General features: G+C 40.2%; 2 protein-coding genes across 5 annotated transcripts in view; both read left to right on the top strand.

The window, feature by feature from the left end:
• The first annotated feature begins 65 nt into the window (after window positions 1–65).
• On the top strand, window positions 66–12,409 carry ddx1 (DEAD (Asp-Glu-Ala-Asp) box helicase 1). Its single transcript, XM_061754592.1, has 26 exons — window positions 66–178; window positions 267–318; window positions 405–468; window positions 924–953; window positions 1,048–1,144; window positions 1,743–1,790; window positions 1,880–1,963; window positions 3,922–4,005; window positions 4,110–4,186; window positions 4,266–4,338; window positions 4,705–4,781; window positions 4,868–4,982; window positions 5,678–5,816; window positions 6,655–6,715; window positions 6,797–6,895; window positions 6,991–7,080; window positions 8,240–8,428; window positions 8,530–8,581; window positions 8,667–8,813; window positions 8,893–8,984; window positions 9,058–9,130; window positions 9,846–9,918; window positions 10,008–10,050; window positions 11,030–11,125; window positions 11,277–11,397; window positions 12,016–12,409. Exons 1-26 carry the CDS (start codon window positions 163–165, stop codon window positions 12,144–12,146), a joined length of 2,223 nt encoding a protein of 740 aa, XP_061610576.1. The 5' UTR covers window positions 66–162; the 3' UTR covers window positions 12,147–12,409.
• Window positions 12,410–13,452: 1,043 nt separating this feature from the next.
• Window positions 13,453–27,875, top strand: part of itsn2a (intersectin 2a) — a 44,451-nt gene continuing 30,028 nt past the window's right edge. For 3 of the 4 annotated variants that reach the window (XR_009785541.1, XM_061754802.1, XM_061754801.1), the window contains exons 1-9: window positions 13,453–13,573; window positions 17,438–17,504; window positions 23,597–23,692; window positions 23,776–23,839; window positions 24,271–24,434; window positions 24,616–24,816; window positions 26,025–26,124; window positions 27,108–27,256; window positions 27,411–27,474. Coding sequence is in view for 3 of the 4 variants with exons in the window: in XM_061754802.1 (XP_061610786.1) it covers window positions 17,498–17,504; window positions 23,597–23,692; window positions 23,776–23,839; window positions 24,271–24,434; window positions 24,616–24,816; window positions 26,025–26,124; window positions 27,108–27,256; window positions 27,411–27,474 (845 nt within the window). In the remaining variant the exon portion in view is untranslated. The remainder of the gene's footprint in view (window positions 13,574–17,437; window positions 17,505–23,596; window positions 23,693–23,775; window positions 23,840–24,270; window positions 24,435–24,615; window positions 24,817–26,024; window positions 26,125–27,107; window positions 27,257–27,410; window positions 27,475–27,875) is intronic. The other variant, XM_061754803.1, reaches the window with a different exon arrangement.

The raw sequence follows: 27,875 nt of genomic DNA, 5'->3' as shown, positions 1-27,875 counted from the left end.
GATAGTAATCATTTGGAATTTTAATAATCGTGTGTTTTCTTAAATTAATAATGTACAGACTATAATTTATATGGCAGCCCTGTTTCCATTCGGTCCACTAAAAAGGGTGCACCAGTTGTTTAGTCGTGTCAACGTTCGATCAGGCAGGTTCTCGAAGCAATAATGGCAGCCTTTTCTGGTGAGGTGAACTTCAAACGTTACCACGCGATGAACGTAACGTGTTTTACAGACCTAACATAATTGTGAATTAACGTTGTGTCGTGTAGAAATGGGCGTTATGCCCGAAATCGCGCAGGCTGTGGATGAAATGGATTGGCTGTAAGTCACTTGTCACCGCCTCTATGCACATAGCTGTGCTATTTAGAATGAATAAATATGCTTTTGTTGCCATTGTTGTATTCCAGGCTTCCTACTGACATCCAAGCTGAGTCCATTCCGTTGATTCTGGGTGGAGGAGATGTCCTCATGGTGAGGCAAGCAGTATTTATCAGTGGTGGGCCGTGAATTTGGTAGCTGGGCCTGCAGTGGAATTCAACTCTTAACGCCACCACTATCACGTCACAATTATACAAACCATTACTACTATACAAAACGCAACATGACAGCACGCAGCTGTGCCACGTGCATGACCAGCCAATCAATGCTGACATCGTTGAGGGCTACACTTGAAATCCGACTGGTGAAAGAAACAGTCCCATTGCTAATACAGTTCAAGTTACATCAACCAGCACTACTGATTCCAAAGGACCTGGATTATCAGATTGACATGGCAACACATTGAGGCTGAAATATGATTTGATTAAAAAATAAATAAATAAATCGGGCATACACGTATGTACTGAAAGCAGTTTAATGGCGAGAAAATGTGACTTTTTCTTCTACCCCCCGCACCCCACCTTCCCACAACCCCTTCTCTCCTGAAGGCAGCAGAAACTGGTAGCGGTAAAACAGGAGTGAGTATTGAGAAAATTGTTTTAAACTGACTTTCATGTATAATGTAAAAGGATGTACAGTACTGCATAATATAAAATATGATTTCACTGTTAGGCCTTTAGCATTCCTGTAATCCAGATTGTACATGAAACGCTGACCGACCAGCAGCAGGGCAAGAAAGGCAGAGCCAACATCAAAACTGGCGGAGCTGGTGAGAATATTCTTTACTTAGTCACTTGATTGAGAAAACTAAAGTGGAGATATATTATGGAAAATTGATTTTGCTTGTATACTAAACGTTGGGTCTCAGGATTACATTGAAACCCATCAAGTGTGAAATTAACTCATTCACTGTCAGCTGTTTTCAAAGCAGAGTTCCCCAGTCTCCATATTGCCAGTTGTTTTAGAGCATTTTGACTGATCTTTCAAGACCCACAAAATATTGTTCTGTGAAAATATAAGCACCGAACCTACCAAAAGAAAGAGTAGTCTTCTTTCACCAGAAAGTTTTTGTGGTTTTTCCGTTCTTTACTAATCAGCAGGAGAACATGGGTTAGTCCTCAAATCCAAAGTGATGCAATGCCCCCATCTACAGGAATCTGTTCATAATTACATTGGTATACAAACCTGAATTTTGCACATAGGCTGGGTGAAACCCTTTTCCACTCGTACACATTGAAACATTTACTTGACGGAAATATGCGTCGGTAGCAGTAAACAGTTGGATTCCGGTTGACCAATATGAACGTCCACAGCAGTGAATGAGTTAAACTCAGGTTATCATGCTGATATTGTGTCCTCTTTGTCAGTCTTCAATAAATGGCAGATGAACCCTTACGACCGCAGCACTGCCTTTGGTAAGAAGAGCAGCAACAACAACAAAAGCGTTCAATGTTCCAGTTTTTACAAACCTGTCCCTGTTGGCTGCTTGTTGCTTTTTTTCCAGCAATTGGCCCGGATGGACTGTGTTGCCAGAGCCGAGAGTTTAAGGAATGGCACGGCTCCCGCTCCACAATGGGCATTACCAAAGGTGAGCCATTGCATTACAACCCACCCATCCATCCATCCATCCATCCATCCATTTTCCTCCACTTATCCGAGGTCGGGTCGCAGGTGCAGCAGCTTGAGCAGGGAAGCCCTGACTACCTCACCCGCAGAGAGATGTAGTCTCTCCAGTGTGTTTTGAGTCTTCCCTCGGGCCTCCTCCCGGTGGGACGTTCCTGGAACACCTTACCAGTGAGGCGTCTGGGAGGCATCCTAACAAGATGCCCAAGCCACCTCATCTTGCTCCTCTCGATGCAGAGGAGCAGTGGCTCGACTGAGCCCCTACCGGAAGACCGTGCTTCTCACCCTATCTTTAAGGGAGAGCTCGGACACCCTACGGAGGAAGCTCATTTCGGCCACTTGTATCCGCGATCTTGTTCTTTTCGGTCACGTCCCACAGCTTGTGACCATAGGTGAGGGTAGGAATGTAGATCAATCAGTAAATTGAGAGCTTTGCCTTTCGGGTCAGCTTCAGCTCCTTCTTCACCGTGACAGACCGATGCAGTGCATCCTCCAAAGTCAAACACAATCTATTCTAGGGGCACTTTACCCATAAGAAATACTGGCGCATGGATGTTCCCAGTGCACATGCTAGCATTAGCAACTTAACCACAACAAAAGTTCATCCATCCATTTTCTGAGCCGCTCCTCCTCACTAGGGTCGCGGGCGTGCTGGAGCCTATCCCAGCTATCATCGGGCAGGAGGCGGGGTACACCCTGAACTGGTTGCCAGCCAATCGCAGGGGACATAGAAACAAACAACCATTCGCACTCACATTCACACCTACGGGCAATTTAGAGTTGTCAATTAACGTACCATGCGTGTTGTTGGGATGTGGGAGGAAACCGGAGTACCCGGAGAAAACCCACGCATGCACGGGGAGAACATGCAAACTCCACACAGGCGGGGCTGGGGATTGAACCCCGCTTCTCAGAACTGTGAGGCAAACGTTCTAACTAGTTGTCCACCGTGCCGCCTAACAAAAATTCTGTTATATTTAATTTCTCAGTTCAATACATTTGTGTTTAATCTCTCAGAACTGTTAATTAGTCTTTTTTTCCATTGTATTTTTTATTCATTTGATATATGTGCCCTGCGATTGACTGGCGACCAGTTCAGGGTGTACCCCACCTCTCGCTCGAAGATACCTGCGATAGGCTCCAGCACAACCGTGACCCTAGTGAGGAGAAGCGGTACAGAAAATGGATGGATGGATGATTTGCAGTGAGAATGTTCCACTATTAACTATTATTTTTAAGTAACTTTTTACATGGCAGAAAAACATCTCTTTCCACTTTTATTATGCACAGTTTGAACAATAAGAAATGTGTACAATATGTAAATGTAGGAAAATATTTACTTAACATTTTTATTACAATGTGTATTGCACATAAATGTTCAATCAAAATAGAACCTAAATTACTGTTTGACATGATAAGGGAGTTCATATTTTTTTAATCATTAGCTCTCCTGTTATCTTGGATTCTGGAGTACACCAGAAATGTTCATTGGTCAGTGTTACCTGCTGCATGTTTAGTCATTCAAAAGTATTTAAAAGAAAAGAGAACAGGAACAAGGCCAGCAAAAAAAAATGTATCCCTCTTTTTTTTTTTTACATTAAAAAATGTTTGGGGTGATTTCTAGACTGTAAAACAGGTCAATTTGGCCAAGACGGGTCAATTTGACCCGGAACATAAGAGGATTGTGGTTGTCACCTTTACATGTGTAAAGAGAAGTTAACAGCTAATAACTGAAAATCCCCAAAACACTCTCAATGTGATTAGTACCAAATAAGTGGCTAACGCGAGTGGCTAACTGTGTACAGCACTACCTCGATTTGTCTCTTCAACAAACTATCATGTAGTATAAAAAAAAATCTGATTTTGACTTAATCTGTTGAAAGAATTATTTTATGTATATAACCTGTCTGGTTGTGTAAGCAGGGAAGTACTACTACGAGGTCTCCTGCCACGACCAAGGGCTGTGTCGCATCGGCTGGTCCACGAGCCAGGCAGCTCTTGACTTGGGTACACTTTTTTTTTTGTCTTTATTTAATATGCTAACAACTAAAAGTTATCATTTTGAATTTGCATGACCTAAATTTTTTTTTTCCCTCCTCTCTTCTCTCTAGGAACTGACAAGTATGGGTTTGGTTTCGGTGGAACCGGGAAGAAATCGAACAATAAACAATTCGACAGCTATGGCGAGGTACAAAAAAAATTACATTCAGAGGGTCAGTGTTGCATGAAATTATTAATCAAATGTTTCTATTTTTTGTCATTTGCAGGAGTTCACCATGCATGACACAATTGGATGCTACCTCGACATGGACAAGGGCCAGATTTCGTACTCCAAAAATGGTAGTTGTTGTTGTGTATTGTTGTTCACTCTCGGGACGCAAATTTGGTACATCTGCTCAATGTTTAATATAATAATGCTCACTTTTGAGAGGTATTATACACATGTTTTGATATATGAGTGGCCACAGAACAAATTAATCTGTATCTCAAGGCACCGCTGTATATAACTTAATTATATTTAACCATAAATACATTATACATCAATTATCAAAAAATATGAACGTAATTTTTTTTAAACTGGGCTCTTATTGGATCTAATTGGATTAAACGTGGTCCCTAATGCTATGGCCAGTAAGTGTGTATGTAGTTTAAGTCTTAAAAGGAGTCGTAAATACCAGTTTATGCGTTTCTTTTCAAACCAACTAGGTAATGATCTGGGTTTGGCTTTTGAGATCCCTCAAAATCTCAGGAATCAGCCCTTCTTTACCTCCTGTGTGCTCAAGGTATTGCTTTAACACATTTAATATTGGTCATAAATAATAAACTGTCAACTCATAGCATAGAAAATGGAATTTTTTTTGTGTGCCAGAATGCAGAGCTGAAGTTCAACTTTGGTGCGGAGGACTTCAAGCATCCGCCCAAGAGCGGCTTTATCGCCTTGGATCAGGCGCCAGACGGTCACACAGTGAAGTCTTCACAGACAGGTTAGTACCGTGCAAGATAAAAGCTTTTTCCTTAACTGGAAGGAGCGAGCTTTTTATTTTGCTAAGACCAATATGCAGCAGAGGTGGGAGGAAGTCACGTATGTGCAACTGAGGATGTGGCTGTGTTCAGAATGAACCAATCACATTCAAGCTCTTGTTAAATGGGAGTCAGCACATAACTGCCACAATTTAAAGGGCCACTGATTAACCCCAAATAAAGTTCAGATGTTCCAGTAAGTGTTTGCTGACTTTTCTGGCTTTCTAACAGAAGCCTATGGTTTTATGCTTACCTTTGGCCTCAAAAAGATTTTTCTACAGGTTAAGTGGAAGGAGAAAATGTTCTTTTAACAGAAAAAAGTACATTTTACAGCTATAAAAGTTAAATGAACAACAACTGAGAGTATAATATAAAATATGTATGTACTCATAAATACTGCGCATATGGAAAATGCATTCATAGAGATCTGTTGACCTGTCTTAAAAAAATTATGTACTTGTTTGTTTTCTGCTGGTCAAATAAAATTAGATGTGTAACTAACCTGATTATTGGAGCCTTAAATTGAACATGAAACCTTATCCATGACCTAAAAATGTAGCCACCCTTAAAAATGTTATGTTGGAAAATGTTAACAAAATCTGCATTCCTCCTTTGTCCTTGTTACTAAAACGGCAATTCATTTTGTTTGTTTTGGTAGGAAGTGCCAAGGTGAGTCAGGTGAAGGCGTCCACCAATGCCCCCAAGGCGCTGATCATTGAGCCATCCAAGGAACTGGCTGAGCAGACCCTCAACAACGTTACGCAGTTCAAGAAATACGTGGTCAACCCCAAGCTCAGGTAACATGCAAAACTGTCAGCCGGGGATGCTGACAGCTGTTTCTAATATTTTGGACCCTCTCCCATAAATGCAAAAATTACTAATTAATTGGACTCTCTTCCACTCTGGAGTTGCCCACGGTGAGAGGCGCCGAGCAGGTGTGGGTATACTTATTGCCCCCTGGCTTGGCGCCTGTACATTGGGGTTCACCAATGTACAGGCGAGAGGGTAGCCTCCCTCCGCCTTCGGGTGGTGGGACGGGTCCTGACTGTTGTTTGTGACTATGCACCAAACACCAGTTCAGAGCACCCACCCTTTTTCGAGTCCTTAGAGGGGGGGCTGGAGAGCGCCCCCGCTGGGGACGCCATCGTTCTGCTGGGGGACTTCAATGCTCACGTGGGCAATGACAGTGAGACCTGGAAGGGCGTGATTGGGAGGAACGGCCCCCCCGATCAGAACCCGAGCGGTGTTCTGTTATTGGACTTCTGTGCTCACCACGATAATCTTTTAATGACCCCAGAAGGGAAATTCAGGTGTTGCAGCAGCACTAAGCTGATTTAAAAATAAATAAATAAATAAAACATTTAAATAACAATAAATGACTGCAATAAAGCTACTTCGTAAAAACTTTTATACACGACCTTTTCAACAATAAAGTGGCAATTTTTTACTTTTGTTTTATCTAAATTTCATATTGCATTTTTTTTAAATTTCATACAGCCCTTTTTATTGGATTTCATTAGTAAATCTTTTTGCTTATTCATCACTGCTTTTCCCTGATGTGCAACACAAACAGCTCACCAGCATATGTCGCCAATGCACCAGTACAAATGTTAATTGTTACGTTTGCATGTGCAGGGAGCTGCTGGTGATCGGCGGAGTGGCTGCTAAGGAGCAAATGGCCGCTCTGGAGCAAGGCGTACGTGGCCGCCATGTAAATTTAGTTGACGTGCCCTTCCTGTTCCTGTCTTTCAATTGGTGTCCCCTCCCACCCTCTTAGGTGGACATTGTGGTGGCGACCCCAGGTAGACTGGACGACCTCATATCGACCGGGAAACTCAGCCTGTCCCAAGTCCGCTTTTTGGTCCTGGACGAATGTGTACGGATGATCGGGAAATCCCGTTTGGATGAGTTTGCGGTTGTTTACAGCTAAGGGCGATAATCTGTGACTGTTCTGTTTTGTTGGTTCTCCAGGATGGCCTCCTGACAGCAGGCTACACAGATTTTATCAACAGAATCCATAATCAGATCCCTCAAGTGACATCTGACGGCAAACGGCTGCAGGTACTGCAAGGGGGTCCTCTATAACAGGGCTGGTCAAAGTATACGCAAAAGCATGTACAGCCCACTCCGTTCTTTGCATGAATTCAGTTTTATTACGTTTTTATTTCATTTCAATTGGTAGGTTGTTTTATTGTAAATAATGAAATTGAAAGATTTTACTAAAACAGGCAAATTTATATAAGTATCCATAAAAATATTTATTTTATTTATTTTATTAAATAATTGATAGTTATAACCAAATGTTTTATAAACAATGAAAAACAAACTTATTTCATTATAAGAATTAACTAATTTATAAACAATGAATTAATCAACTGAGATGTATGATAACGTGATTGTAAAATATATTTTTAAACATGTAAAATTCTCTATTTTACTACTTTTTTATTTTCAATAAATCAGTTAACCGGTTAAATGTATGTCAATTTGTTTGTTTTAATCAAATAAGTTGATCTCATTTTATTTATCCATCCCATTTTCCGAACCGCTTGCCCTCACTAGGGTCGCGGGTGCTGGTGCCTATCTCAGCTAACTTCAGGCGAGAAGCGGGGTACACCCTGAACTGGTCGCCAGCCAATCGCAGGGCACATATGAATTATATCAAGCAGTCTTTAATAAAATATTTTAAATATGTAAAACGGAGTAGTTTATAAAACCCTTTTACTTATTTATAATTAAATTCATTATCAATAATCAAACAAATGAGACTGAATTATTCTTTTATTAAAATAAACTACATACACTTAATGGATTAATTGCAAATACAAACAATCTTGTAAGAATAAAAATTTTTACACATGCCATGTTTTTACTGGATTAAATATTTGGTGAATGATTAAATTAGTTCGAAATAAACAAAAGAATATTGTATAATTTTACATTCTCATATAATTTGTGAATTTATTTGAAACTAAGTACACAAATATATTACTAGAATAGACAGTTTTGTCTGATTTAAAAAATATATTTGTTAAACAATTGTTGAATTATAAAAATAAACCACAACATTAAAATTTTGAATAGATTACTTTTTTTATCACTTAAAAAATGTGTAATCCCCATCCTTCTGTTTAAGATAATAAATAAATGAAATAAAAGTTTGTCCGGCTTTGCTCTGTATAATGGAAGTTACAAATCCCGGGCCCCTTTTTGGTTCCAGGTGATCGTGTGCTCGGCCACGCTGCACTCGTTTGACGTGAAGAAGTTGTCTGAGCGCATCATGCACTTCCCCACCTGGGTGGACCTAAAGGGTGAGGACTCAGTGCCCGAGACCGTGCACCATGTGGTTGTACCAGTCAACCCCAAGGCCGACCGCCTCTGGGAGCGTCTGGGCAAGAACCACGTCCGGGTGAGTTGGGGCTTTGGGGTGCTCCAGAGTATGTTAGCGTGTCTCGTTTCAACTGATGCTTTCAATGTGGCATGTTTTTTTGGCTCCCCCTCTTGTGCTAGACTGATGAGGTCCATGCCAAAGATAACACCAGACCAGGTGGCAACTCAGCAGGTGGGTTTCTGAGCATTTCTACTTACCACACCACCCCTTTATAAATATGTATACGTCTTTAAATATTCTATTTTGTGTATTCTAGAAATGTGGTCTGAGGCTATCAAGTTGCTGAAAGGCGAGTACACGGTGAGGGCCATCAAGGAGCACAAAATGGACCAGGCCATCATCTTCTGCCGCACCAAGATTGACTGCGACAATATGGAGCAATACTTCATCCAGCAAGGAGGAGGTCAATAATCAGAATTTAAGAGATTCTGTAAGATATATATATATTTTTTTAACTCCATAACATGGTCACGTTCCATCAGGTCCAGACAGTAAAAACCACCAGTTTTCCTGTGTCTGTCTCCATGGGGATCGCAAGCCCCATGAGAGGAAGAATAACTTGGATCGTTTCAAGGTAAAGTAGGAACTTGCAAACAGGCAGCCGATATTGTTGCTGTCCAATATTTGATATCCCCTTGTGTCCTCAGAGAAAGGAAGTGAGGCTCCTGATCTGTACCGACGTTGCCGCCAGAGGGATTGACATCCGGGGCGTTCCTTACGGTAACCTCAATGCAGATGTACTGTATACAGCCACATAAATATGTATATTCTGTTATGTATACATCTATACTGCAACCTGTTTAAGCAGCAGTTTCTGTTAAATGCAGGAGTATACAGTATTCTAATATTTAAGAGTGAGCTGTTACATTTTGTTCTAAATGGTACTTTTTCAGTCTCTTTGTTTACTTGTCATGTTCTGTTGCAGCCTGTTTAGCAGTTGTGAGTTTCAAATAGTTAGTGAGCTGTATTTCTAAATGGTCCTGCACCAAGGTTGTACATACTTCTGGTCGTGTTTTGATTTACAGCGATATATATTGTAATGTAGCGCTAAATGGTCCTTCACCAAACTTTTCCTGTTGCGATCTCATGGGCAGTCCATTTAGGCAGCAGTTTTGTGTTAAAGGCGTACGTATACAGCTCTCTGAAATTGAGACTAATTGAACTGTTATTTTTTTTGTTCTAAATGGAAAAAGCTTGGTGCGGGACTAGCTTCCTTTTTACATTTCGTTTCAACCCGTTAAGGCACTAGTTTATTTCAAAATAATTTTTAATTCGAAACGGTTGAGAATAAGAGTGATATACACTTCCTGCATTTAGAAGGTAAACTTGTGAATTGCGACATCTAGCCAAGTAGTCAATTATATTGGTTTCTACACATATTATTATGAAGCCTCACGTCCACGCTTGTCTAAAGTCTTTTCTCCGTTTTCTGAAGTGATTAACGTCACCCTGCCAGATGAAAAGCAGAACTACGTCCACCGTATCGGCAGAGTGGGTCGAGCAGAGAGGTGACGAGTTGAACGGACATGATATTTGTGTATTATCGCCTGTATCTTAAAAGTTATCGTGCCGTCCTATTTCCTTTCTAAATGTGCAGAATGGGGTTGGCCATCTCATTGGTTGCCATGGAGAAGGAGAAGGTAAGGCTGGATGGTAGAAAGACACAGATGCTCCATTTTTAAGTCCTGCTTTGTCAAGTTTTGTCTCTCTTCCATTTGACTCATTATTTCAATTTCTCCAGCGTCCCATTTATGGAGTTTTGTGTTAAAGGCATGAAAATACGATATTGCTATATTTAGACTGAGCTTTTATTTTTATTGCTCAATGGCCCTGCAAAAAACCTTTTCCCTTTGTATACTTCGGGTCTCGACTCATACTGCAGTCTGTTAAATAGAAGTCAGGATATTCAAATATTTACAGTGAGCAAGGTTTTCTTTTAGTTCTACTGTTTAAGAAATATGTATACATTATATACAGTGTTCCAATATTTTGAGTGAACGGTTATTTTTAGTTCTATATTGTCCAATAACATGTTTCACTTATCCAGGAGCCCATTTAGTAAACAGTTTTGTGTTAAAGGCTTGCATGTACGTATGCCAATATTTAAACTATGGTGCAGCAACCAATTGTTTTTCCTTCTCCATTTACTTTGTCTCAACTGTAGTGTAGCTCGTTTAGGCAGCGTTTGCAATATTCAAATAATTATAGTAAGCTGTATTTTTTTTTTTTTGTACTTGTGAACTAAGAACTATGTTGTAGTGAATGAAGGAGCTTCAGGTAGACAGGCCAAAGCACTGTCTAATTGAAAGTAGTGCTTTGGCTCCATCTTGTGGCATCTTTAGGCAATTATAAATGTCTATTTGCATAAAAGGAAGAGAGAAATACAGTAATTCCCTTTAAATAGATTCCTGTTTACTTGTTTCTATTTCTACTGCAGCCCCTTAAGGCAGCAGTTGCGGGATTCTAGCATTTTCAGTGAGCTATTTATTTTTTGTTTTTTTTTCCCCCCTACAGTAACCCATTTAGCTGCAGCAATGAGGTCTTAACAGTGTTTGGAAGGGTTTTTATTTTTGTATTTAAAATTTTTTTGCAATGGACTGAATATTTGCGGTGACACAGGTCTGGTACCATGTCTGCGCAAACCGAGGCAGAGGTTGCTACAACACCCGACTGAAGCAGGACGGAGGCTGCACCATCTGGTACAATGAGAAGGAGGTGACTGATGCCCTCACATTCAGGAGTTCATTGTTTGTTTCGGTTATTGGTTTGTTGATGTGACAGAAATCATTGTCTCTGTTTTTTTTTGGGTTGGTTTTTTTTTTCTACCCCCATTTCCCTTCTCTTTTCCTCCCCCTCTCCATCACAGCTCCTGTCAGAAATTGAGGAACACCTCAAATGCACCATCACTCAGTGCGAGCAGGACATCAAGGTACCCTTGGACGACTTTGACGGGAAGGTCACTTATGGCCAGCGCAAGGCACTTGGAGGTACACATTTCATGGTCTAGGGTCCAAATTGTGGCCATCTGTTTAAAAATCTTTAATAACTGTACATGGCATGTTTTCGGTAACAATTCTGTTAAAGACCCTGTAACTGAATTCAGAGAGATGTTTCTAAATGCATTATAAATGTTTGAAGATATTTGCTGAAAACTGAAAAACTAATCTCTAATACAAAATTCAGTATCATTGCTAATATAGTTTTAAATTATGTGGGCCAGCACTACTGATTATCAACTTATTTTGTTACTGACTACATTTTTTTGCTTTTTTGTGTTTGTAGTACTTTGAGATTTTACAGAGTGAAAAGTGCACTGTAATTGAAATTTATTATTGTTAAGGCCATTTTTGGGTCGATTAAATTGACATGGTAATACATAGAGGATGAAATCTGATTGGACAAAAAAAAAATCTCGCATTCAGATGCACTAGAAGCAGTGCGGCCAAGAAAAATATCACAAAATAAAGAGAATAGCCTGTTGGGAATAAATGAATAAATTACATGGTACAAATATTAGAATTTAGGTTGGAAATGTAGGCCAGCAGAGAAAAACCTGCTGTACATGTCTTGTATTTACCGTCGCTGCTGCTGTTCTTTGGTGCTAGGTGGCAACTACAAGGGTCATGTGGATGTGCTGGCCCCAACGGTGCAAGAGCTGGCCAACCTGGAGAGAGAGGCCCAGACATCATTTCTTCACCTTGGATACCTGCCCAACCAGCTCTTCAGAGCCTTCTGAAGGCAACTTGGCTGCAGCTACCGAATGTGCTCGCCATCCATCTGCAGCACTTATGAGTGTTTCCTGTGTCCAGGCTTGTATTGCACAGTTGTCAGAAATAACACCAATATTGAAGCAAAATCTTGTTTTGTTTATGAAGAATCTGGCTCAATAAGTTTAATTACCTTATTGTGAGCAATTGCCTGCAGATGCTGTGCGTTTTGAGGGCTCTCTGGTTTTTTTGTTTTTGTTTGGTTTTTTAAATAAATTGTGGTGGTCACTCAGTGGGGAGTCATTCTTTGTATCATTAGAACTGAAAACAATAACGTTCCGGTTCACATTATTGTTTTGAAAGTGTGAGGCAAAGAGCTGTGGTCTTCTGAACTGCCATTTATTGCCAATATGTCATTCTTCATAGTTTTTTAAATGGACATGGTTAACCCAGTAAAGTCTGAACCACTAAATAATTGACAGAAAATTAAAATTCTTCTTGTCCAAAAATACTAACTCAAACGTTTTTTAATCTTAACCATTTCAAAACTGGTAAAAAAAAATAATTTTAAATACCTCAAGAAAACCTACATACTTCTCTTTTAGTTGGTGTAGTTAGAATTATTAGAATTGTTTAAAAAGGTGGATATTTTTGTGTTGCACCCAAAACCTGACTTCTTTTGTTTGGCATCTTTGTTCTGAACCAAGACAAAATAATACATTCAAGGATCAATAATAACAATTTCAGACTAAGTGTGGGATGACATTTAAATGAATACAAATACGCAAGGGATCGGGTCAAATAAAATACGAATAAGCAGGAGTTTCTGTAAATGATTGGATCGGTTACCAAAAATATCTGCGATTATGTAAATTCACAAATGCAGAACCTTGAATACGTGAGGGTTCAGTGGTACACTGCAAATGTGTTGTTTCTTTGGGGGGGAATATGTATATATATATGGTAAATTTTGAAATAGTCGCATTGCATTGTGACATTATTTCAAGCTCATTACTGTCAGGGCATTGTTTTATGACTTTGATTTAATCACCCCAAGAAAACTTGCAGTCCGCTGCTCAGGTGCTCAACCGCTTCCCTGCAACACTTTTAGTGTAAAGCTAATTATCTATCGGCTTTTATTTTGAAGCCTTGCTTTGTGCTCCTTTCTCCCTTTCTGCGGTGGCGGGCGTGGGGTACCACTGTCATCTCGCCACACCTTCCGACTTACGTGCAAAACCCATTCGTAAAGCGAGGACAGTCTGTATAATGACGTGGGGTGTTTATGTTGAAAATCCCAGCCGGAAGTTGGCCGCGAAATGACTTGGGACTTGACTCCTGGGCTCCTCCCCTGGCTACCTCACACAAACTCGCTCGGTCCCTCCTTCCTTCCTCCTCCGTTAGCCAAATTGCCCTCCCGTGGATGTCTTGACTACCGGCTGGTGTTCCTGCGCAACAGGTAAATAACACCTTAAGAGTCGTTTATTATGCTGCGAAAACCGCCGTTAAAGGTTACTGTTATCCGCTTGAACGGCGAGAGAGAGGTTAGTGTGTATAACGTGTGTACTGATACACACCTGTCTTTTTTTTGTACACGTCTGAAGCCTGCCACTTCTCATTTGCGTTTTTTTTTTTTTTCTTTTTTTTTTTTTTTTTTAAAGCTGTGCTTTTACTGTGCTTTAAAACATTAACGAACAGCAGCCTGGCTCCAAGCTTCATTCTCAAATCAAGAAATATTGGTGGGTCTCTTCCCATCTACTTGTGCTGGGTAATGCTACAACATTAGGTACACCTGATCATGATATTGTGTACCCGAAAAAGAAATTTCACCCAAAAATCAAGTTTACTGTCGTGGTATTAATTAATACTACTTAGTATTAATTAGAACTGTTGTAATCTATTTTATTACATTAAGTTGTGTGTGTATATATATATATATATATATATATATATATATATATTTACGCACACACACATATACAGCGGCTAAAATAAGTATTTAAAACGTCACCATTTTTCATTTCTAAAAGGTGCTATTGACATGAAAATTTCACCAAATGTTAGGGGCAACCCAAATAATCAATACATACAAAGAAAGTAGAACAAATAAGATCAGAAATTAAGTTATCTGTAATAATGTGAAATGACAGGGGAAAAGTATTGAACACGCCAACGGATATTTATTTAATACATTTTACAAAAGCCTTTGTTTGCAATGACAGCTTCACGATGCCTCCTGTATGGAGAAACTAGTCGCATGCATTGCTCTGGTCTGATTTTGACCCACTCCTCCACACAAGCAGTTGTCAAATCTTGAAGGTTTCATGGGCTTCTTTTATGGACCTTGAGTTTCATTTCTTTCCATAGATTTTCGATTGCATTAAAGTCAGGGGATTGGCTGGGCCATTCTAGCAGCGTTATTTTTTTTCTTTGAAGCCAATTGAAAGTTTCGTTGGCAGTATGTTTTGGATTATTATCCTGCTGAAATGTCCACCCTCGTTTCATTTTCATCATTCTTGTAGATGGCAGCAGATTTTTGTCAAGAATGTCTCTGTACATTTGCCCTTCCTTCAATAATGTGAAGTTTACCAGTACCGTTTGTTGAAAAGCAGCCCCACACCATCATGTTCCCACCTCCGAACTTCACAGTTGGTATGGTGTTTTTTTAGGGTGACGTGCATTGCCATTTGTCCTCCAAACGTGGTGTGCATTATGGCATCCGAACAGTTTAATTTTGCTCTCATCCGACCAGACTATATTCTCCAAGTATTTAACTAGTTTATCCCAATGTTGTTCAGCAAACTTTAAAACAAGATTTGACTATTTTTTTTTTTTTCCATCAATCGGGTCTTGCGTGCTGAGCGTGCATACAGGCCATGGCAGCGGAGTACATTAGTCACTGTTTTCCTTGTGACAACAGTACCTGCTAATTCCAGGTCTTTTTGAAGCTCTCCACAGGTGGTCCTTGGCTCTTGGACAACTCTTCTGATCATTCTTTGCACTCCTCTGTCAGAAATCCTGCGAGGAGCACCAGATCGAGGCTAATTTAGGGTGGTTTTGTAGACTTCAGAATTCATTCTGCTGTTTCCATCATGAGTTGCATCATCAATAAAGACTAGTGAGCCCGTTTCAGAAGCAGCCATGCAAGCCCAAGCCATGACATGACCTCTACCATGCTTCACAGATGATCTTGTGTGTTTTGGATCATAAGCAGATCCTTTATTTCTCCATGCTATGGCCTTTCCATCACTTTGGTAGAGGTTAATCTTGGTCTCATCAATCCATAAAACTTTGTTCCAAAACTTTTGTGTTTCATCTCTGTACTTTGCAAAATCAAATCTGGCCTTCCGATTCTTTTTGCTGATGAGTAGTTTGCATTTTGTGGTATGGCCTGTGTATTTTTTCTCACGAAGTCTTCTTCGAACAGTGGATCGTAATACCTTCACCCCTGCCCTGTGGAGGTTGGAAAACCATTTTGTCTGAAGTGGGCTTCTGGCAGTGTTTTTAGCTATATATTTTTTGGGGGAAGGCACATCTAGATTGGGTTAGTACACATTTCGCAGTTAAAAAAAAAGTCTTCTTCATCACGTTATGTGACATAAGGTACCAAAAAAAATATTGGATTAATTGCATGTGTGTTCTGTCTGTGTTGTTTACAACCATAAGGAGCTCTAACATTGATTTACACCCGCACCAGCACAACAGGGGGAAACTGAGTATGAGCGAAAATGCGCACACACACGGACGCACACTCACGTACGCGCACGCACACACTGCCTTCTTTCTTCCCAGCAGCTTGGTATAGCTTCCTGTACTCGAACAGGATGGTCCTTTTATGCAAAGTGTGTGTGCTTGACACGTTCCCTCTCTCACACGTGCATACACACACACACGGACACACACACAAACACAGAGTGATGCATTGATAGGCACATCCGAGTGCAGGTGTCAATCAGCATGCAGGGAGAGTCAAAGCGTCTTTGAGTTGTCGTCTGAAGTAAGCCACTGTGGCTTTATGTGACTTTCGCATCATAGCGAAAATTTCAATTCAAAATGTTTCCTGTCGAGCAGATCCATGGTGTTCTCTTACCAGAAGACCCAGAAAGAAAAAGAAGGAGAGGCTGCTATTGTGTATTTGACACCGCTCTCTAGCAACACACCTTGCGGCACAAAAGTGTTTGTCAACCAGGGTGGATATAATTGCCTTGTTTGCACAAGAAAAGAAAGTACAGTACAGTGGTAGCTTGACTTACAAGTATTATTTTGTTCTGGGACCAAGCTCCTAACTCAATTTACTCCTATGTCAAATCAATTTCCCCTATTGAAATTCATTGAAATGCCATTAATTGTGACTTTGACGCAAATAATAATATTTGCTTTTGTGACACCTCAAATTATAAAACAAAAGCAAGACTGTGAAAGGGCTTGAGGTAAAATGTGCCGTAAGCAATGCTGATTCAGTGCATGGCTTGAGTTGAACGTCAGTGGCTTTTTTTTTTTTACATGATCTTCGCCATTCACACCGTGATCTCACAATTGCAGCACACACTTTCCACTACCTACCGCCACACATACTATGTTTATACCATCCATATACATACTCTGTTCGAGTGTGCGGTTCCTAAACTTGTCAGAATTCAACGTGTTGGGATTTCTCTCCCCCATAATCGACGTGACAAGCTGAGATTTGCCGCCTATTCTTTAACTTCGACTCAAAAGTTGTGCTGATCTCAAATCCAAAGTTATGCGATGCTCCCATCTACTGGCATTTCTTAGTCGTAACAGCAGCTTGAATTTCACAGACAACCTGGGCAAGACCCACTTCCACACCTACCTCTTGTTAAATGTACTTGATGAAAAATGTGTGACGGGTTGCTGTAGTTCATTTTTGATTCTCTTTTGGTATTGGAGCATATTAGCAATATAAATGTTAATGTCTGCGGGAAAAGAACAATCTCTAATGTTGTTCCTGAGCCAAGCAAGGAGGACGAGGCCGAGAAGGATGTCGAGGGTCGATGCACAAGCTGTAAACGTCACTGGGGAAATCAAGACTGACTGCTTGTATGCTCGGGCCCCCGCATGCTGTCGGACACGAGACGAAGACATACGCCGCCTCCCTCCAGAGCCTCGTTTTTCCTTCGTTTTGTTATTTTATTTTATTTATTTATTTATTTTTAATTTAAATTTTGTTTTTTATTTTTTATTTTTTTAACATCCTCCTCCCTCCGCTCACCCCTCCCCCCCCAAGCATGCGAAACATACACTCTCTCTTACACACACTGCACACACTCAGTCATGTCGCCTGCTCTCTCTCTCTCTGCAGATGTCTGCGAGCTAGCAAGCCTTGCGGAGGACTCCCCTCTCAGCACCTCCACCTGCAGCCATGAACGGTAAGAAAGCAGACTTTGAACTTGAAGGGGGACAAAACATATCAAGTATGACGTGTGTACAAACTGCTTTTGGATTGCATATTTTTTAATCCTTGCATCTCAAAAATGATTACTTTTCAGGAAATTTGAAAAAAAAAAACATCTTGCTTGACTTACCAAACAGCTTGGTTCAAGTTGCTATCAATTACCATTTCGTAGCAACATCAAAACAACACCGCCACGAAATCGTGTTCAATCACTAATTTAATATGCTAAAAAAATCGCTATTTTATTAAGATGCCATTGATTAAAATGGTAGAACGAAACACAACGCTAGTGCCAGCCGTCTACATCTAACTGCGCTTCTGCCGACCACCCAACCACATAAATAAAATGATAAGCTGAGCAGTTCAATTGGCGGAAATAAATTTGCACCCACTTACCCTCGTGTCTGACCAGTTCCTTCCATTCCGAAGCATTTACAGCCTTACATTTGTAACAAAACAGGCTTACTCAAATGTATCGAAGCAAACTATTTTCCCTTATTATTGTATAAAAAACAGACAGACTTTCAATCTCGAGTTTACAATGCCGCAGGGCTCCCGTAGAGGGAGAGAAGAGGTGGAGTTTTACGACACTTTGCAGACAGTTGAGCGTTCAAGAGAGTTAATAGATTTGTTCTCAAGCTATTTTGAAAACTTTATTTTGAAGAATGTATTTTGATCGGGAAAAACTTGGCTCAGAACCTCCCAAGTGACATGTATTTCAGTTTGGAAATAACTTGCATACAATATAACATTGTGGCTTGTTACAATGCTGTGTGGGTAGTAACTCTGGGAAACCAGCTCGCCACAGTGTTAATGTCAAAAAGTTTATGTCAAGCCCTGATCACGAAGGAAAAGTTCCACATCCACCCGCTAGGCATGGGCCAGTGAAACATCTGGACTGAGAGATAAGCTTTGGATGCTGGGGAGGGGTTCTGCCTGGGTTGTTAGTGGAATTTTCAGAGAGTCTTTCCCACATGTACACACACACTTTTGACATTTTTTTTAGGCATGGCTATCATGAGTAGACCCGCAAAAAAGTCTCAAGAAGCCATGCCCAAAAGGAAACAGGAAGTCTGTCATTTTGGTTTGAAGTGTTAATTTTAAGGTCATTTTGGAAAATTCCAGGTGTCCCTAAAAAACAATTTGCCCCCATAGCCGTTTTGCCTTAGCAACATGAAGTTTGTTATGATTTTCTATTATACGTAGACCCACAAAAAGTCGCCAGACATGCCCAAAAAGACAGAGAGATGTCTTCCATTTTAGTTTGAAAGGTTTATTTTGATTTGCCATAAAACAAGAAACAAATAACAGAGCTCCACACAGTCAGCTCAGATATCAACCAAACATGCTGTGTGTAATGAAGTCCTGTCCAGGATGTGATCAACTTTAGCATCCCCCATGGAAGCCACACTTGTCCCACTCTCTCTTATTAGCACTGTATTGCTTCCATGATGTCTCCCCGGTAGCTGTACACGTCCCAAACAGGTTTACGTACTGCACCACAATCAAAAAGCAGGCAAAAATCATTTGCGCGTCCCAGGGTGAGGCGGTTAGTATGTAAATAGTCATGAAAGCAACCACGTGGTTTATTCCTTCCCCTGAGGACAGGCAGGCAGCTGAGGATGATCTACGGAGGTTTGACTGTACACGGCATCAAGAAAACAAAAGGAAGTGTCGCAGTCAATTGAAATTCCGCACAGGCACCTCTGCTGTGTTATAATTCTTCAATATTAGAAGAAGGACCTGTGTGGTTTGAGAGCTGTTCAGTATGCTTCGTTGTGGTATCGCAGTGCATCTAGCAGCCAAGTGACTGGGCGTCAGGCAGCGTTTATCTTTTTGATTGACGTCGAAAAACTCTGACCTCATCTGTTGGTCAAGGCCACCGGTATACGAGCGAGGTGGCTAAAATGTCATGCGATTGGCTTGAAGATGAAGAATAGTATCATAGTGGAACCTTGGTTTTCATGATTAAATTGTAGTTTTTGTAAAATAATTTTTGTTTTAAAACGACTAAAAATAGGGTCGTTAAAATCTAATTTAAAAATTAAGTAATCTAAAAAATATATTTAAGCGATTAATCGTGAATGTAAAAAATAAAAATTTTAGACAAAGAAGTACAATTGTGAGAATATGAAACTAATTAGGCGGCACGGTGGACAGTTGTTAGCGCATCTGCCACACAGTTCTGAGGACCCGGGTTCAAATCCGGCCTCACCTGTGTGGAGTTTGCATGTTCTCACCGAGCCTACGTGGGTTTTCTCCGGGTACTCCGGTTGCCTCCCACATTCCAAAAACAAGCATGGTAGTTTAATTGAAGACTCTAAATTGCCTGTAGGTATGAATGTGAGTGCGAATGGCTGTTTGTTTATATAAGCCCTGCGATTGGCTGGCGACCAGTTCAGGATGTACCCCGCCTCTCGCCCAAAGATAGCCGGGATAGGCTCCAGCATGCCAGCGACCCTAGTGAGGATAAGTGGTATGGGAAATGGATGGATGGATGAAGCAATTTAAAAAATATCAATGAAAATAAAAGAATGACATTAAATGGTAATTAATTATATTATCCAGAACTCTGCTGCCCGTATTATCACAAGGACCCCAACCACTCACATCACTCCAGCCCTGCAACAAGTCCACAGGCTCAATGTGCAATACCCCAACTTATACAAAGTACTTGATCTGCACCTTCAAGGCCATCAATAACCTCGCCCCGCCATAGCTTGCTGACCTCCTTGACGTCCCCATCCCCTCCCACTCCCTCAGATGTTCATCCTCCATCAACCCCCCCATTCCTTCTGCGCATCCGTCCACCGTGGGGACCATCTTTTTAACCCACTACCACCTGACTTGCGAAACACAGACTCATTTACCCTCTTCAAATCCAAACTCGGACACCTATTCCAGACTCCCTAGTCACGTTAACATTTCCCACATCATTTGCCATTTCAATTAATGTTTTATGTTCTGTTATTTATATTGTATTGCTTGATTTCTTTGAGCTATGTTTGTATGGTGACCGTGAGTACCCCGAAAGGCGCTTATAAATAAAAATAAAAGGAATTAAAATGGCCCCCACGCTACATTTCACCTTGTTGTCTTGATGTCCACTGCTGCCCATTTTGGCGGCAAAGTGAATGAAAATTAATCGTACCAAACATTTGCGCTTTTAGTGCTAGACTTAATTCCACTTTAAACTTTCTTCGCTGTTGACTAGCGATGGCTGCCACCTGGAGGTTGGGAGCCTTTTTACAATTTTCCCATGCTTTTTAAACAGAACCTTGAAAGCTCACCACTGACTGAGCTACACTTATCTGCTCCCCCAGCGTCCCGTTGATCATCTTTAAAGTACCAAATGGCGACGAGCCTGTCTGAATCGAACCATCGGCGTGTTAAGGAGATTTGTCGCGTCCCACTTCCAGTCCCTGCGGGGCTATGCCAAATCCTACACGTGGAGCCTTGTAGTCAGATCCAGGAGCGCCAGATTAATTAACTCAGGTTTTGCTGACAATGCCAAAAAGTGGGTCAGGCTGTGGGAAGAAATGTACCTGCACAGGTGTTACCATGGTGATATGGGGTAGAGTGAGCAGCTTAAATTGGGAAAGCAGGTACAGTAAATGCATCAAAATCACCTTCCTGCAGGTTGTCTTTGGTTCTCCTCCATTCCATTTAGGACACATTGCTGATCCAATTTCATCCTGAGGCAACATCCAGAGGACTTCAGTGTGCTTGTGTGTGTCTGTCTGTGTGCATGTGTGTGTGTACCAGGCTTGAAGAGATGTTTGGGTTAGTTTGGGGGAAGTTCCGTTATGGGCAGGCTGGCATTTCCTGAAGCAAGTGAACCAATGAGTCGAAATGCTAAAAGTCTTCCTCCCATTATTAACATTCCCAAGATGCCGCAGTCCAATGAACTCATATCACTCCGCCATAGTCAATAGCGTGCAGGTTTAATCATTTTCTCACACCGTAATATCAACTACAGTTGTACTTTCAATTAAGAGTTTAATTTTTTTCTGTGACCAAGATTGTAACTTAATTTTCTCATACGGCAAATACATTTTCCCCTTTAAAAATAATTGAAATCCAATTAATCCGTTCCAGTCTGACTGCGATGCAGGCAGCACCACAGCTTCGGCTGACAAGCTATTGTATTACATATGTTATTAAATACATAAATACATAGTCTGTATTTAAACACATATACATGCACATACAGTACATATACACTTTAAACCCGCATTTTCACAACCACCATGTACATGAATCCATATTTTATAGTCTATGCGTTCTGAAAGTACCGAGTTTTGATTTTGAATTTTGAGATCAGCACAATAAATGTTCTCAATGGTACACGATATCTTATTTTCGTTTTTTTTTTTATCAACTTAGCTTTTCTAAAGGACGATACAACCTAATATTTCTTGTAATGTCATTCTGTAAGTAAAACTATCATTACAATATTTTAGATTTAGCAATTTAGTACCAAGACATCATACCAAATAAATCAAAACTGAAATAAAAAAAAAAAGAGCTGTAAATGTTGTCACTCGAAACTATTTAAAGAAAGAAAATATAATAAGAAAAAGGTCGTCTTGTTCAGGTTTTTTTTGGGGGGGGGGGTGTTTCGGCAGACACCATTTCAAAATGTTCTTGACAAAATATAAATAATGTTCTTGAGAGGGGATGATAGGGTTCGGCATCTCTAAGTACCTTGCATCATTAATCTTCTTCACTTAACATCCGTGTCGGCGTAAATGATTATCTCTTGTAGCTCAGATTTTGTCTCGCAACATAAAACAAAAATTGACCAAGCGAACGGTCAAAACTCAAAAAGCTCATAACTAAAAGTCCCATAAGTCAAAGTCCCACTGTAATGTTAATATAACCTTAACCATTTAACCATTCCTGTTCAAAAAGCAAGTATTAAGTATAGTTTTGATGTTTTTTTCTTATATATATATATATATATATATATATATATATATATATATATATATATATATATATATAACTTTGCACTTTTTCTACTGTTTCATCATATTTCAAGAGATATGTATTTAATATTTAGGATGAGTTAGTATTAGTTATTAATCATTACTACAAAAATACACGAATACTGATTGGAATGGAAGATATGGGGCTGGGGAGAAATCTAGAATGCATAGGTTGCAATGTCCTTAATTGGAATATAAATAAGCTATATATTTACTGTATGTGTGTGTGAGAGAGTGTGCAAGTTTGCAGACTTTCAAGAGAGTGATTGATTAATCGTTTGTGAAGACTCCATTTATTCTCAGCAGCAATCACGTTCACATCATGTCCAGGCACTCAATTCTCCTCGTTAATAGACGACTTAGCTGCTTTCAGAAGTCGTTGTCTCATCGTGTTATGATTGGACCGATTTACTTGTGATTAATTGATTGATAGCGCCGTCTTTTCCAGTTTTACGGCTGAGCTGCATATTTAATGCGCGCACCCAACGCCCTGAAAAAAAGCCTTGAGATATGCAGCAGGAGTGAAAGCAGCTGACTGTGGATTTTTATGCATTAATCATTGGCGAGAGAGTCGCTTCAAGGGTGGACGTCGTCTCGTTTGGGAGACAAATTATGCAGACCGTGCAGAAATTTGTCCCCCAAACTCTCAAACTGTTGTGCGTTGTGTTGGAAATTCCTCTTTTGTAGAATAATTAATTTATTCACTGCCAGGCATTTTCAAAGCAGAGTTTCCCATATTGCCAGCCGTTTTAGAGCCTTTTGACAGCTCTATTGTGTCCTGTGAAAATATAAGCAGCGAATCCACCAAAATAAAGAGTAGGCTCTCTTATTTCGGAAGGGGAAAAAAAGTTTGTTTTTAGCTTTTTTTTGTTCTTTAGCAATCGGCAGTAGAACATAGGTTGGTTTCAACCGAAAAAATGGTTTCTGATCAAAAAGCGGAGAAAACGAACTTTTTGTGGAATTAAGAAACGACAAAAGCAAGACTGAGAAAGGGCTTTTGATGGGGAAACAATTATTGATGTGTTATTTTATAATTATATAATATGTTTAATGTACATTTGTCTTGTCCATTTAGGTGGATCCAGCGTTGTGTGGTCCATCACTCCAGAGGAGCGGGGGAAACACGACAAGCAGTTTGACACCTTGGCCTCAGTCTGCGGCTATGTCTCAGGTATATCGTATGGATTTCACTTGAGTGATCCACTCGGTTGCTTCTCCCAGAATATTCTGTGACCCTTGTTCTCCCGTCTGCAGGTGAACAAGCTAGAGGATTCTTCCTGCAGTCGGGCCTGCTGCCGTCGGTCCTGGCTGAAATCTGGTAAACCGGGACTCCCGGCTTCCTCACTGATTACAAATGGAAATGCTTAAACCACACACTCACTGCCATTGTTTGGTTTTGTTTTTATTCGGTTGGTTGCTTGGCTGTATTGTTTTTACTTCCTGACCCACCTAATGATCATGTGTGTTAGTTACACTCGGGATGACATCATGAATTTATTTTCTATGCAGATTATGGACGATTGCAGCATATCATGCACTCTCTTTTATTCATGTCACTTTATCATAGTGTCTCTGTAAATTTTGGCTCCAATGTCTTATTTTGTCTTCTTCCTGAGTTTAGCAAGGCATCTCTTTTCAGATCTTTTGTTTTCTTCGTGAGGTACAGCAGCAAGCAACGTACCATGCACATCTTGAAGAGAGACTTATTTAATTCCTGCTAACTCTTGTGAACTGTGATCTCTCTTCCAGGAACCTGGCCGACATGGATGGCGACGGGAAGATGGACAGACAAGAGTTCTCCATCGCCATGAAGCTCATTAAGCTGAAGCTGCAGGGCCGAAGTTTACCCGCTGCCCTTCCGATGGTCATGAAACAGCCTCCTGTCGCTAATGTCCCTTCCTCAGCCCGCTTTGGTAAAAACAAATAAAAATAGAATGAAATAAAGTGGAAACTTTCCGGAAATTTATCGAAAAATTCCCACGCCTTTGAAACATTGGTCACGCTTCTTTTTTACTTCTGCAACCATAAGTGTGACACACTGTTCATCCAAAACTGACCCTCCATCTTAACCCACTTTCCACATCCTCCTCGCAGGGATGGGCTCTTTGCCAAACCTCTCTGTTGCCATGCTGCCATCCATGTCCACCATGTCCATCCTAACCCCTATCCCAGCTAACCCTCCTGTGCGACCGGCGACGCCCATGATGACGCTGCCTCTCGTCGCCCCGCTGGGAAACGCCGGGTTTGCCCACTGTCACCTGCACCTCCTCGGCTCTGCGCCTCCCATCACTGCAGGTCGGTTCTGCACAGGGTGTCATTTTGGGCGCAATATAGTCAATAGGAAGCATTACTTTTACCAAGTAACTCAATTTGCATAAGTTTGTTCACTTGAGTTATGTTTACATTTGCCCTTCTGTCGACCATAACTGCCATACTAACCACTAGGGTGTTACCCTACTCTAACCATACCCACCATATTTTTCATTATTGACCCGATACAGTGTCGTGAGCGAAAATGACGTGAAGTGTCGTGAAATCAATATTTTATCCTACCCTTAATTTGCACCATATTGAAAAAATGAACCTCAAGGTTAGTGACAGTCCCAATATCTGATGTGGTATGGACAATATATTTCGATGCCAATATTTTGTCCCACCTTTACTTTTGAGTGCACAAACATAATCTATATACAGTGGTGCCTTGAGATATGAGTTAAATTCATTCCGTGACCATGCTCAGAACACTCGTATCGCAAATCATTTTTCTCTATTGAATTGAATGGAAATGTCATTAATTCATTCCAGCCTCCCAAAAAGAAGTAAAATAAAATGTAATGTTTTTAATTAGGAAAATAGCACGATATAATAATGTACTTCATAAAAACATATAGCAATAACTTTGTTAAATATAATAAGTATATATAGGAGTATTGTTACTATAATATCTGTCTACATATGTTGCTGCACCATTTGTGTTCAAATATCTCTTCTTTAAAGCATTATAACACTGCTAGATGTGATTCATTAGCCTGTCCATGGTGTTTCCAATGATGTGTTAGCATTAAGCTAGCAGACCAAACGGCAAGGTTAAGTGGTTGTTCTAATAGCCATCTGTGCCACATTGAGCATTTTCTAATTTGTAAGAAGTTGGTATTAAAACATTCCCAATTTTTATTATTATATACATAAATAAAAATGATCTGTATATTTAACAATTTTGAGGTTTTAGTATTTTACTTTTACATCATCCTTAAAAATCCTCTCACATAGTCTAGACCAGGTCAACCCAAATTTACAATGTCAAGAGAGCTGTCATATTTTACATCTAAATTTGTTACAGTTACAAAAATAACATTACTTTCACTCAAAAGTGTGAATAATTTGGGGGTTCAGTCTACGTGCTTATGTCTGGATTTTGTTCTTAAGATTCATGTATTATTTATAAATTCTGTCAAAATGGAACCAAATTGTGTACGAGTTTCAGCCTCCTCACGTTTTTGCAGGCCTTCCTCACTCGGGTTTTTCCTCCCCGCTGACGTTTTCTCCACCTGGCAGCAATAGCATGTCTCACGCCAATTCTCTTGTGGACCTAGGATCCAGCAGGTGAGACTGCAAAAAGAAAAAAAGAGGAAGGTGCACTGTTAATGTCTTACTATACAAAACGTGCAGAAAAAGAGTTGTGAATTGACAATTGATGGAACCTTGTGATAACTGGGCAAAGCAGGAAGTACTTTTTCCCAAATCAGATGACACGGCAGGAAGTTTAGAGCCGCAAACAGAGCGGAACGGGAATTTGCCTGGTTTCCTTTCATACAACAAATAAATACATTAGCTGAAATTCCCATGTTCAGTACATTTAACATTCCAGGCTGAGTTTGTTTACACTGAACTAGAAATGAGGATTCGTGGGTGATCCTACAAGGTGTCTTTGTGTTTTTAGTTTTTGGGTGAGATTTTTGTGACAATAGTATCTAATATCCTTGAGCCCTCCTGGTAGCTTTGTAGCTTAGTTTGTGTGTGTGTCTTTAGAGAACAGGTTGGGTCATGCATCTGATTTCACTGTTATGTATGCAGTCCTCACCTTAGGTGAAGATGTTCAAACATGTACCAGGAATGCATGTACAACTAGACACATGCACGGGTTTTAATTTGAACACGACATAGCATGTTTTTATTTCACAATTTAAAAGTTCCCAGGTATTTTTACGTCAGTGGCATGCTACTGTCAAAATACATCCAGGATCAAGAATTATAAAACAATTCCCCACATCCAGTCTTCTGTTGTGCCACCCTCAACTGTCAATGTTAACATGTTTTTTGAAATTAAAACATGACAACAGAATTGTTTGCGTGGTATCAGTGTAAGCAGATTGTGTTTTTCTATTGTGACTTAGATGAAGCTCAGATAATATTTCATCACCAGTGCAAAATCCAGTTAATTCAGAGATCATATGCAGTTTTGTTCAATTGCAGCTTACAATTAATGGATACAATTGTTTAGAAACACTTAAATAGATATATGGATTTTTACACAGATCGTTCTTTGACACTTTGTCCTGCCTCTTCCTCCTCTGTGCGTTTTTTAGCTCCAATTCTTCGTCCACCACTTCACTGCCCAGCAACTCTCCCAAGACGGCGGCGGGGTTGAGCGACTGGGCAGTACCGCAACCATCCAGACTCAAGTACCGGCAGCAGTTCAACACGCTGGACAAGCTCATGAGCGGCTACTTGTCAGGTGAGGCTAAACAAACAAAATAGCTGCCTGACTGCTCAAGCGTGCAACTTCGTGAGCACCCCCCCCCCCCCCCCCAAAAAAAAATTAAAAAAAATAATAATAAGCGCTGGAAAAAAAACTACTTCGAGTGTTTTTATTTTTGTGTGTTTTTTAGGACCTCAAGTGAGAAATGCACTGATTGCATCCAACCTTACACAAACTCAGCTGGCTACAATCTGGTGAGTACATCATTTACTAGGTTCATTTTTGTCCACACAAAAATATGTGCAGTATAGACAAAATCTCTCCTCATATGAGCCAATTTTCTTTATTACTACTTCCTTTTAACTATTCCTGGTTTAGCAATTGATTCTGCTTTTTTGCAGTTGTTAGTCCTGCTTGTATATATATTTATATGAATAATACATATATTGTTTTTTTTTTAAATAATTTTATTTGATTGGATTGGATTTATTTACATTTTGTCCATTTCATGTGTGATTCAATGTTTTAGATTTATTCTGTTTTTTAGTATGTTTAATCCTGTTTATTTCATTTACATGAATTATATATATATCACGTTGTTTGTTTAGCGGCACGGTGACTGGTTAGAGCGTCTGCCTCGCAGTTCTGAGTTCCG

The sequence above is a fragment of the Phyllopteryx taeniolatus genome, chromosome 18, assembly GCF_024500385.1.
Source record: "Phyllopteryx taeniolatus isolate TA_2022b chromosome 18, UOR_Ptae_1.2, whole genome shotgun sequence".
NCBI lineage: Eukaryota > Metazoa > Chordata > Actinopteri > Syngnathiformes > Syngnathidae > Phyllopteryx > Phyllopteryx taeniolatus.
Note: the sequence above shows the minus strand (reverse complement) of the source record. Positions and strands in the feature narration are given on the sequence as shown.